We start from the raw sequence: 13,065 nt of genomic DNA, 5'->3' as shown, positions 1-13,065 counted from the left end.
AAATGGGAGGAAAGTATTGCCATTCTATGTAGGAAAAAATAAATTTAAGGCTCCTGAAAATGGCAATTGATGCAATTCATATATTAAAACATTTTAAAAGTAAGATAAAAGTGTAATTTGAATGAGACATGATGAAAATGCCTCCCAGGTAAAACTTTATAGGAGTTCCTAGTTTCTAGTAACTTACTGTTACAGTTGTATCTTCATATTTCCCTCAGGGTTTTTTAAAAGTATTTTTCATTTACGTCAAACAACTAAGCAGTCCCTTTTTTTTTCTTTACATAGCAGATGGTACGTGAACAATACACTACAACAACACCAGGCACTAGCCTAGAGAGGCCGAAGAATGAATATGTCTACAAAATTGGAATTTATGGCTGGAGAAAGCGTTGCCTCTACCTGTTTGTTCTCCTCCTGCTTATCGTCCTAGTTGTGAATTTTTCTTTGACAATTTGGATTCTTAAAGTGATGTGGTTTTCCCCAGTAAGTGTCCTTTTTAATTTTCCATTATTTTCATATTCTCTTCTCTTCCTTGCCTCACCACTTCACTTATTTCTGAAGTACATTAGCTTCTCCATATGTAGTAAACTATTCTTTTTAGTTCCTTATCAACTGCAGTTTGTGCTTTAGTTGAAATATATATAAGAAATATCTATTTTTATCATACTTCTTAATCTGTAAATTCTAAATTCATAATAATCTTTAAAATACTGAGGTTATTGATACCTTATGTTGAGGTGAATTCCAACCATTCTAAGAAAATTTATTTTGCTGTTGTCTCATAGTCTGTGTAGTTTATATTTTATAAATGAATTTGTTGTAATTTCATCTCATCCAGAATTCCTTAGTGTTAAAATATTGCTGACAGTTGCTCTTTTTTTCTTAGCTTCCTTCTCCTGTTTATAAGCATCTAAAATTTAACAATTTATTTGCCCAATTAATTGCAGCTCAGAGATAATTATTGCTACTTTGTGCTTGAAGCTAAGCGCTATATTATTCAGGAAAAAAATTAATAACTTTCCACCATCATATATTTTAGTATTTATAATGTAATTTTGTGTGTAGTAGATTAAAGGGTAACTTTCAGAAGTCTGCAACATGTAGCTTTAGTCAAAATACAATAAAATGCATCAGTGAATACTGAAGCCAAGCTAATTTGTTCCTTATGTGCAGTCATGATATACAGATGATTTGAATAGACTTGTTACAAGAAAAACAATAATAGTAAATTACTACAGCTCTTCCCTGCTGCTGAAGAAAGTGTTATATTAAGGTTCCCATTATCTATAATTATTACATCTCTTTCACTAAATGAAGGCCATTTTATCTTCATAGAAGCATTTCTATGCTTTCTGTTACTATAAAGAAAGTAGGTTAATTTTAAGTGCTACATACTAGTGTAGTTATTACTGCTTGAATTCCCATGGTTTCATCTTCCATGTAAGTTCAACACTGTCACTGTCATACAGATTATGATGAAAACATCTTGTATCTCATATAATTTTTTGTTATGCAGTTCACATGGAAGATGTGCCCTTAGTGACTGCACATCATGAATCACAGAGAAAATTAGTAACTTAAAATTGTTTTCTATGTGGCTCAGATTTATATTTGTAAGGGCTTTTCAAAATTACTTCCTCTGGTTTCTTTGTATGAAACTGGGTATTTCTTCCCTAATATTAGTCAGGAGTAAAAAAAAATGGCATCAGAAACTTCACTAGGCAACCTATTCCAGCAGCTTACTACCCTCATGGTCAAGAGTTTCTCCCCTCTTTCAGTTTAAAACCATTACCCCTTGTCCCATCACTTCCCTTCTCTGGTGAAAAGCCCCTCTCCTGCTTTCCTGTAGCCCCTTCAGGTGCTGGAAGGCTACCATAAGGTCTCCCTGGAGCCTTCTCTTCTCGAGGTTGAACAGCCCCAACTCTCTCAGCCTGTCTTCATAGCAGAGCCTCAGACCAAAACTTTTAGGTCACTATTTAATTTCATAGGTTGTCATGGTACTACTCTTAAATGCATGTGTGAAAAATGCACTTGATTATTACCATTTGTGATGCAATAGGAAATCCTGTTCAGAAATCCCCCATTAATTCAGTTGTTATATCATTCAGCTAATGCTACATTATCATAACAACCGGGACAGTTCTTTGGCGAGAATGATTCCTAAACTTTTTTAGTTTTTTATAGAGAAACCCATGTTTCCATGGATTTTCATGGATATCACAGCTATCACAGGTTCCTGGAGTAAGAAAGGTCAAGAGAATTTTCGTCTTTCATAGTGATAAGGACAGACAGTCATGAAACAGGAGCATTTCCCAGGAAAGCTAGTTAGTTGTCTTTCTGCAGTCTGGAGTTTGGCATGAAAGTTTTTCTCTGACAAAAAAAAAAAATTAAGCACAGCATGAGTAAGAGTCAGACAAGTCTTTATACTTTTAGCTGTGCTGCCAATTAAACATGATTTCAATCTGCAATCAATCCCATGTTCTTCTGCCATCCATATTAAACCTTATGTGGGCTTGAGTCAGTAACAAGAGGAAAGTCATACCCTAATTCTAAGATTTAGAGGAACCTGTGGATCACCTTATCATGGCAGGAATTAACGTGGCATAGGGAGGGCCAGGCACATGATCTCCAGTCCATCAGTGCGTATCCAAAGCGTGGTTCTTCCTAAGAACAGGACAAACATTGAGCCTGCTCTCATACCTGCACTTCAGCTGGACATAAAGATGTAGACAATGAGAACTGGAAAGGTCTCTGCACATTTAGGCTACAGACTGGTCTTCCAGGTTCTCTTTTATGCACAGGTATTTCTGGCACTGGAATAAACAGGACAATTACTACAGATGGACAAATAAATAGAGTGTTTTCCAAATGTTCAAAGGTATTTTCTTTTTTTGGCTTATTTGTAATTCATGAGTGCTCTACCCATATTCCTGTTGCAGAAACATTACAGACATACCACTCTGCTAATCTTCTTGAGTTCTCTTAGGCAATTAATAAGGAATATAGACAAAGTTTTTAAAATGGGGTTTTTTAGTTATTTTCTGAAGTTTTCTGTAAGACAATGCTGATTCATTTATGTTCAATTGTGTAAGAAAATGTTGAAAAGCTAACTGTTGTAACTGGTGTTACAACCAATGACTGTACATACACATTAGTTGGCTGATAATTACCTAGTCTAGATCTATAAATATTATATGCATTTTATAATCAAATATTTACTTAAACATTTGAAAAACTTAAGCACTGAAGATGAAAGGACTTACTTAAGGAAATAACAGATATATGAAATTAGAAATGTGATCAATTTAGAAATAAAAATTTGTACTAAAAATCAAGTAATACTTTCTGATAGTGAAACTTACAAGACTGTGTAATAGCATGCCTTAATAAATTGGAGATGCCCAATCATTTGGAACATTAAAACCTGACTAGACAGCAATGAAAATGTAAGGTAAAGAGCACTCATTCACAGCAAGAGTTCTCTTTCACTGCAAAGACATACACTAAATAGCTTGTACAGCCTTCCCTGCATTTTATTAATAATAGTACATGCTTCATGAAATTAGTTGCCATTTTGAGAATGCTACATTTTTAAATACTCAAATAAAATATTTATTTAATTATTCACATAGTCTCATCTGAAATTTTGCTAAAATATTTTCATGTCTGAACACAATAGTTTCCGTATTTTTTACTCTGAATCATCCTGACCAGCTGTATTTTACTATTTTTCTATTAAGTTGAATACAATTTGCCTCCAACCAGGCCACAGTTATTCCTGTTGTCTCTATCAGATGGTGAATATTTAAATATTTCATGCGAAGAGTAATAGCTGAAAAGAATGAGTCTGAGATTTCCATAGAAATCAGTGAGACAGAAAATGAACCCCTGTTCTCAAATGATGGCTCCCTAAGACATACATTTGTTTACATAATTTATGTGTCATGTTTCACATAATATATTGTCTGTGGTGTTCGCAGATGCAGCTAGTAAATACCTCCTGTGTGTTTCTGCCACAACAGGGCCTCTGTCCAGATTGGGATCTGTGAGCATCTTAAGATTAGAAAAGGAAAAGAAATGCTGTGTAACAATCAGTTTCCCATTAAAGAGATTTAACCTTTAATAAGATTAAGCCAGACTTTGAAGTCTGTTCTCATAGAATGTAAAGTTCTGGCTGGCAGAAATACATTAATTGTCTTAAAACTTTCTCCTGACTTTATATGTTGAAATATTTACTTCATGAATGGATAGCAGTTTTTATTTGTTTTTCAAAATTTTCTTGTTTAATCTTCAAATATTTTTTTTTAAAGTGTACTATCTTTGAAAATGTACAAACAGGTCTGTGTTGGTTTTGGCTAGATAGAGTTAATTTTCTTCACAGTAGCAGGTAGGGAACTATTTGCTGATAATACAGGGATGTTTTTGCTCTGGCTGAGCACTGCTTGCAAAGAGCAGTGGCCTTTTCTGCTCCTCATGCTGGCCCTACCAGTGAGTGGGCTGAGGGTGCACAAGAAGTTGGGAGGTGACTCAGCCAGGAACAGGTGACCCCAGCTGACCAAAGGGATGTCCCAGACTATATGGCATCATGCTCAGCAATACAACAGGAGACTGAGGTTGCTGGAGGTGGCGGGGCACTGCTTGGACACTGGCCAGGCATCGGACGGTCAGTGGTGAACAAATTTTTTCATTCACATCATTTGTCTTTCTTGGGTTTTATTTCTCTCTCTTTATTATTTTCCTTTCCATTTTTGTTCTTATTTTATTTCCGTTATCAAACTGTTTTTATCTCAACCCACAAGTTTTCTCACTTGTACCCATCTGATTCTCTTCCCCCATCCCACTGGGAGGAAGGGAGTGAGTGGCTGTGTGTGCTTAGTTACCAGCTGGGGTTAAATTGTGTCAAGGTCCTAGCCACAGTGTCAAAAATTTTAAATGTAACCAAAAAATTCTCATCCTTTCCAACTTAATGCTTCATTTCTTTGTTATTGCTGTGATTTGTTAGGTATATTGTGTAATTAATATGTAACAATACCTGTTAAGCTATAATTTTATTGATGCATAGCATATATTTATTCCATTATTTTAAATATTATACTATTGTCAGTACTAGAGTAGAGCTTGCTGGGATGCACTGTAGAGAAAATTGAAAAGAATTGAAAAGATTTGTTTTCCATTTTGCTCAGTTACAAAAACACACTTATTGATAATCTCATTAGAGAAGCATTGTAGTAGGTGTTCATATTTATTTGTGTAAAGTCTCCATAGTCACAAGTACTGATCATTAGAGATTTTTGTACCGTGATTAGCAAAGATAACCAAAACTTTGCTCTTAAACTTTGTTCAATCAGTAATACTAAAATGAGAGTGGGTAACTTAAAATGAGGTTGAGTTGTTACAGGACATGATCTATGTTTGGTTGCAATATACTGCAGCAGTTGCTTTTAATATGATAAAAATATTTTAAAAATAAATTTGCATTATAGCTGCAAGGTAAAACATAAGATAAAATATATTATGTCATTCTTCTGCACAGAGCTGTAGTGTTCCTCAGCAGTGCTTTGTGAGGGATGCAACATCTATCTCTTTGTCCTTTTTTCATGTCACATTTTTGTCAGCTTGACTATTCAGGCAGCAAATACTGTCAGGGTAGGGATGCCTGGCACTGTGTGTGTACACAAGGCCGAGAGCACTGAGACCATAAGATGAAATGTCCCCAAGTAAAAATTATGGGATTTGCAATACTGAATCAATACATAGTCTGTGTAATCATATGCACCATGCAAATACCTCTGATTCCTCAGAGGAATTCAAGAAATAAACATCATGCACTGTTGTTCAGAAGAAAATCCTTCTGAAAAGCTTTACAAATCAAAGAAAAAGTTTTAATTCCATTTCTTTAAGTTGCATAATTATAAATGTTAACATAACAAAATTAATTAGCTGACTTATAAAAACTCAGTTCCTGAATAAATATATGCAGTAATATGTTTTTCTGGTATTGAGTAAATCAATCACAGAAGATGTAATGCCACACGTAATGGCATTTTTATTATCAAAGTATTGCCCAGCTTTGGACTTCCTGTCTGTGCAGTAAGAACCAGAGACAGAATTTGATCCTTGCCAAACAAGAAAATGGAGCTATTTTGAGGAGACCTGGAGTGATACCTATTGTATTTAATACCTACATTTATTTAAGAAGACTGTTGTTCTACCTATTGGGACAAAGAGAACCTGAAAACATACATCTTGAAACATGAACTTTAAAGCATGCATCTTAAATATGAATTTTGTTTTATGAAATAAATCTCATCAAAACTAAGCAAGTGTCAATGGTATGATGAATTTGCATCTTTCATAGACATTTCCTTGCAAAACTGTTGTGTTCAAAGTGACCATCTACTTTTCTAGATCACAGGAATTTGCCTACCCACTCTCTAGCCATATTTGCAGGGGATGTTTTAGTCAGTATCCAGCCTTAAGCCAGGTGACACTAACATCTATCAGCACAGGAGTACTTGCTGTTGCTAAGTGCTCTGCTTTGTCCAGTGTCTTCAACAGAAAAGACTCCATTGTCATCTAAGGAGTCAGATAACCTTCTCTCTCTGAGCCCAGGGAAGAGAGTCCTTGCAACAGAAAGTGAGATGAGGCATCAGCGATGTTATTATACCAAGCACGTACTTAGCTCCAAAATAGATGTTGTAAGTCAAACAGAGAGTTTCATCAGATTCATTACCACCCCTGTTTTGCTGATTGCTCTTTAACAATCTCTACCCACAGCCCTATTATCTCAATGAAACAATACACTCTTGTTTGCAAAGCAAGTTCTCTAAATAGTAATTGCTGCAAGAAGTACTGCAGTGAAACCTGGATCTATAAAGCCATTAATTGAAGTATCTTTGGGGCACAACAAATGAAATCTTGGTCAGAACTTGCCAAGGTTTTTCCCTAGGTTGGCCTAAAAGTAGGATGTAAGTATCCTGTAAGTAAGAAAAGGTATTATCTGGATGGAAATGCTGCATCCTATCTACTCTGAAATTAATTCTCTGTTCCAATCACCACCTACAGCATGTGTGGACTTCTGATATTTGAAAAATTTGAATAATCAGGGAGCAGGTGCTAGATATCCAACATGCTATTAACTTCTAAGACAGGAGCTATTTTACTTTGAATTGAGTGCATGTTAAAGGTAATGCTTGGATCAACCTGGAGCTTTTACTGTAGCAACCTTCCTAACATATGGATACGCCTGTCTTTCCCATATTTGATCTCTTCCCCAGAAGAAAAACATGCATCTTCCTGTGCAGCTATTAGCCAATACCTAAATCAGAAGTTTAATTCCCATTGCTTAGAGGAGTCTGAGGACTGTGATTGAGTCTAATGCTGAGAAGGTGCAAAACCAGTGATGATATGGTATAAGAAGACTGCTTGGCCCAGTATAATAAACCCCTACATGCAGCAGTTTCTATGTTGATAGGAAAATGCAAGTTGCACTTGTTGATTGAATGTATGTTACTAGAAATACTCATCATGAGCTGAATGAATGTTCCTTGTGCTTCATCCTCATTTCTAAGGCCCATGTACCTACAGCACCAGACCTCTACTTTTTTATATTGGCTTGAGAGATGTACTCTGATGTTCTTTTGGCTCCATAAGCCATAGACAGCTCTGAGAGCAGTCACTGTGAGTGCAAGAGCCTTAGAGCCACAGCTTCTTACTTCCACTCATGGTAGTCCCACACCAATGTGCAAAGTGCATTTCTTTCCAAGTGACTTTCTTGGTCCTGAGCCAGAGCAGCAGATGCCAACATGACAACAGGTGAAAGAGGGCAAGTTTTTGTATCCTGTTTTAAGAAGACAGGCCTTTATCACTAGCCAAAACTTGCTTTTTCCAATCCTGTCTGTATTTTCCTCAGCATGGATTTTCGTAGCCAGAAGAAGGCAGCCATACCACCAGACTCACTGGTATGACTTTCCAAACTTTTTGGTCCTGATGAAAGACCAGTCCTTCCATCATGTTCTGAAAGAAACTTAATGACTTTTCTTTAGCTTGTGGACATACTGTACTTATCTAGTGGCTTAGTAGACAGTGGAACTACTTCCCCTTTTTACAGAGCAAAATATTTTACATTCGTTGTGTCTAGAGTCTAAGAGAATGATAAACCATGCAAGATGGTCCTCCTGTCCACATGCTCTGTAACACAATGAATCTTACCTAGCATCCTAGTAGTGATAGCTACTGATTCCACATGGTTTGGAGTATCCCTATGTAAAGAATAGCTGAATAGCTGTCAAATATGCTTTAGACCATGATTTCTGAATCAAAGAGCCTTTTGCTGGGCATTTACGATGCTTGAACCCACTCAGAGCTTAAATGTCTTGTAGAAGGCCTTGGCTCTCTTTCTACAAGCATTTACCTCCTCAAGAGCATTTTCAAAGGATGAAAAATATTTCTACTGCAGTCAAAGACAATCCTGTTAACCCAATTAGAGTCTGCCTAACAGTTTTGAAATGAACACTGGTCACACCTTTGTGAACATTAAAGCTAAATTGCATCTTTCATGCATAAGGGTTGGGCAGCTGCCAGCAGTTTCCATGCCAGTCAATACCTTGCAGCAATAGCAAAATCTGCTTAATGTCTACAGAGATACCATTTCATCCGCCTTGTCTATACGGCTCAGCCCCTGCCTTGCTGAGGGCTTCGAATAATTAGAAGACATGAGCCTCAGGTTTGTATGCACAACAGTGTGGTACATCTCAGGACCAGCACACTCATGCAGTGACAGTCACCAGCAGCAGGATAACAGAAGTACAGACTTACCATACATCTGCCGTGTTTAATGAAGCACTTGGTTTTCTACCTAATCAATAGCTTATTTTATAACTGTGTAAAAGCCTGCGTCCAACTGAAATTGCACTTTCCTCAAGTCAAGAGAATATTTTTTTTAATTATTTGAATAAGAACATAATCAAATCCTTCAAACTGAAAGCACCAAGGTTGTTCATCACTGAGGAAGTCACAGTACCCAGTAAATAATAATCTTCTCCTAAATGGTAATGTAAGAAGCACAATGGTCATTGAGAGAACATTATGTATAGCTATTATACACCCTATTTTTATGGAATTTTATAATTCGATCTCAGTGCATTAGGGTGGCTGTTTATCCTAAATCCCTCTCTTTTGTATTCTATGCAACTTCAGTTTGCCAGCTACAAAAGGGGATAATAGAATTTCCTCATCTCACAGTACTGCATAACTCAGTATTTTGACAACTTAAGATGCTAAGAAAATCATAATTATTTACAATCAGAGTGGTCAGAGAGGTGAGGAGCACTACATAAAATCCACACTTTTGCTTTTCTCATGCATTTTACAGAGTTTACCTGTTTGTCATCACAAGATAGTAATTTATGCAGGTTACCCAAGTCTAACTTTCCATATCTTTTTAACTACCTGAGTAGTGAATGAGAACGAATAAGGATGTTCTTAATTAAATATGTGAGAATGTGAGCTTTGTGTCAATGCTGAAATGAAATATTGGATGAAGAAAATAGGACATACCTGTGGACATACTTATACAAAGTAATCCTACATGATAAGACTGGATTTACTGAAAAATAAAAACTTAGAGCTAAGTTAAAGTGCTCAGTTTTGTCACATGGCATATTATTTTTGCTGACAAAAAGACATTCCTTTGTCTATATAGCATATTTAGAATAATCTTTGCTGAACAACCTGAATCCATTAGAAAGAGTATGCTCAGTAAATTGCATAATATTCTTTTTCAACATCAATTATAGGGGTTTTGTGCTAAAAATTTATTCCTGGCAATGATAAAGGCAGGATAGAGATTGTCACTGAGGAGTCTATTAATTTTCCCTGATTTGCTTCAGAGTAAGAAGCTACTTTTTCCTCTGCCTTCTTAAATTTCAGATTTGTCAGTGTCATTTTTATACTTACTTTATCTCATAATGTTTATTTAGTTCCTTCTATTCCAGGAAAAATATGCAAACTGTGTTTAAACTTGATGCTTAATATAATCTACTTTCCCCTGATGGGAAAGGCATGAGATCAGAGCAATAATGAGATCCTAAATTTAGTTAATTGAATGAGAGCCATTTTTTAGTGGTGTTTCTTTAAGAATATCCTGATATTTTATGTCATTTTTTTCAGAAGCATTTATATTTAAATCTGTGTGATTTTGTGGTGTTAAAATGATCTCTGTTTTGTGTTACAAGTTAGAAAAAACTGTCCATAGTCTTCACTAGAAAAACGTATTTCTAAATCACTCAATGTTGCATAGGTGATTATGAATGCAATAGGGGGCTCATCATAGGAATTTTTTTTTTAATTTTGCCTCGTGAGATGTATTGGTATGTAATAGATACTTTTTAAAAGCTTTGCAGTGGTCTAGAATTTAGAAATTGTATCTGCTTGCACTGAGAAAAGCCAGTACATTATGTATTTCAAAGCAGTAAAATATTTGACACTAAGTACAGACTCCATAAATAGCTATTCTAAAGTCTCTTTCCTGAAATAAATCCTTGCTGAGGATGAGTCGCAGTTGTACTCTCCAGTGGAGTAGACTGCTGGCAGGAATATTTCTTACTTTAAGCAAAGCTTGTTTTTCTCTTTGTCTCTCTTCAAACCTCTTAAAAGAAAACAACTACAGTTTTTCACTGAAGGCTGGTTAGACGTCGTTTAGCATTATATACATATGTATATTGTATATATATAATCTCACTGGTGAGAACATACCATATTTGAAAATAATGTGTCTCTTGAAGTTCCAGCTTTTTTCAGTGGTAGGCAGAATTCACTAGATGAACAGGTTATGGATCATCAGTGTCATATCTCTTCTGCTCTGCTTACATGGAGAACGACTTGAAAAATTTTTAGAGTGGAAATACTTTTTTGATTTATTATTAGTTACTTAGCCCTCCCACCCACTTCTAGTTACTTAGCCCTCCCACCCACTTCTTGTAGTTTGAGACAGTTGACTTGAAATATTTTCACATGTGACCAAGTTGTAAGGCTGCAATTTTTTTTCTAAGCTTTCTGTTACATCTTTGGGGGGGAGGGCAGGGGTGAATCCTATATGAATTAACTGAATACTTGTGAAATTCCTTGCAGCTGAAGCCTGTAAGTCCTGAGATGTACTTACTGAAGTACATCTTCTTCACTCATTTTTCACATTGTCAGTGCTGTGATAATGACAAGAGAAAGTAATAAGAATGAACTATGATATGGATTGGAAAGCACAACTGGGCTGAAACTGGGAGGAAGAAACTAAAGAGAATAAGGATGGTACAAAAGCTGACAAACAGGTGACAGAGAGAAGGGAAGATGATAGAGATGGAGCCTCGACCTATAATTAGAGGAGGAAAAAAAATAAACCAAGGATTGAAAAATGAATTTAAAAGAAAAAAGAAATTACAGAAAACAAAGCAAATAAAAATCCCTTTGTCTTAGAATTATTACGTTATTTGTAAAATGCATTATTGATAGAATAAACCTGGAAATGTTAACATAAGTATTGTTTCATGTAAGTACTCTTGTAAAGTCTATTTTAGAAGGCAGGTATGAAGGCTGTTTCAGCACAGTGAATACAAATGCACTTCCTGACTTTAATAACTGTCTTGAATGCTACAAATTCTTAAAGAAAAATACTCCTGGAAGAAATGAGAAATTCTCAAAATCTTAACTGCATTAGCCTGGGTATCTTTGTCAATAGACTGGAGGCAGGCAGCTCTGGAAATTTTCAGTTTATGAAACTAACAAAACTTAATACAGCAACAATCATAAAATGTGCCTAATTCTTCCATCTGCTTCTCAGACCGGAATGGGACACCTGCGTGTTACAAAAGAAGGCCTTCGTCTGGAAGGGGAATCGGAATTCTTGTTCCCTCTTTATGCCAAAGAAATCCATTCTCGAGTGGTAAGCAGTCTTTCAGTAATGCTAAATAAATGAATGCACTTATGAACAGTTGAATGTAGGCAAAGTTTAGGCATCTGTCATGAAAATATATATAAATATCTGTGTGTGTATGTGTACGCACACATTTTTTTCACACCAGTAAGTTCTCATTTTGTCATTTCTAGGGCAAGCATTAAATATATTATATCTTTATGTATTTATGTATATAAAATCTACAAAAAGAAAGGAAAATATTTAGTATTTAATCTTGTTTACATAGACAGAAAAATGTATTATTGTTATTACTACTAAGGTAAAAAAGGAAAAACATACTTTGTAAAAGAAAATATCTAGCAGATTCACTTCACAATGACACTAAGAATGGTTGTGGTGTGAAAGATTTTTATTGAGGCAGTGGGAAAACTATGTGCTTAAATTAATTTCCCTTGATGTTGTTTATCCAATAAGACATGTAACTTTAAGACCAGCATAGCTAATAGTTAAGGACTCCCTCTGCCACAAAAAATAGTTTTGCTATGTTAAGCCAACATTTGTGCTCTTCTAATATTCCTTCTAGCTCTTAATACATTTAGTACATTATAGGAAGAAGGAGGTGTGGCAGCATCTAATATAAGCTTAGCTATGTAATGAACCATCATAATCATTAGTAGCATGCATTAATTAGAGCCTTCAGGCTACTGCATGTCTCTGCCTCCTATGAACTGATAACTCGTCCGAGGTTTTTTGTTTGCTTCCTTGCTCCTTAAAATATTTGAACTCTCTAGAGGCTTAATTGCCTGTAGCTTGATCTCCTGACTGCTGTCTATATATTTATTCTCATGAAGTTCCTTACTTGTTCTGATTTCTTTTTCTAAGCTTCTCTGTTAGAGAATTGAGGGACACACAGCTATCATAGCAGCTTTGCCTTAATAGTGTTCTCTCTGCAGTCTCCTAACAGCTTTTCTTACCTAATGAGGTCTCCAAAGTGCTAAGAAAATATGTAGCAGAAAATCTACTTGCTGTGCATCATCTCTGGAGTCTATTACAAGTTTGTGCCTTCATTATAAGTCCAACACAGAGTTATGGTCCATACTGTTGCATCTTAGCTAGTATATATTAGGTAAAAATGAACGTTTATAACTATGTTTAAT

At 35.6% G+C, this 13,065-nt stretch overlaps 1 protein-coding gene across 1 annotated transcript in view; it reads left to right on the top strand.

Moving 5' to 3' along the window:
- The first annotated feature begins 288 nt into the window (after window positions 1-288).
- SGCG (sarcoglycan, gamma (35kDa dystrophin-associated glycoprotein)) overlaps window positions 289-13,065 on the top strand; it is a 51,217-nt gene continuing 38,440 nt past the window's right edge. The window contains exons 1-2 of the mRNA XM_010001899.1: window positions 289-483; window positions 11,834-11,935. Coding sequence (XP_010000201.1) covers window positions 289-483; window positions 11,834-11,935 — 297 coding nt within the window. The remainder of the gene's footprint in view (window positions 484-11,833; window positions 11,936-13,065) is intronic.

Source organism: Chaetura pelagica, unplaced genomic scaffold (assembly GCF_000747805.2).
Source record: "Chaetura pelagica isolate M959 unplaced genomic scaffold, ChaPel_1.0 scaffold247, whole genome shotgun sequence".
Classification (NCBI taxonomy): Eukaryota; Metazoa; Chordata; class Aves; order Apodiformes; family Apodidae; genus Chaetura; species Chaetura pelagica.
The sequence above is the reverse complement of the archived record's forward strand: the minus strand, read 5'-3'. Positions and strand labels throughout refer to the sequence as shown.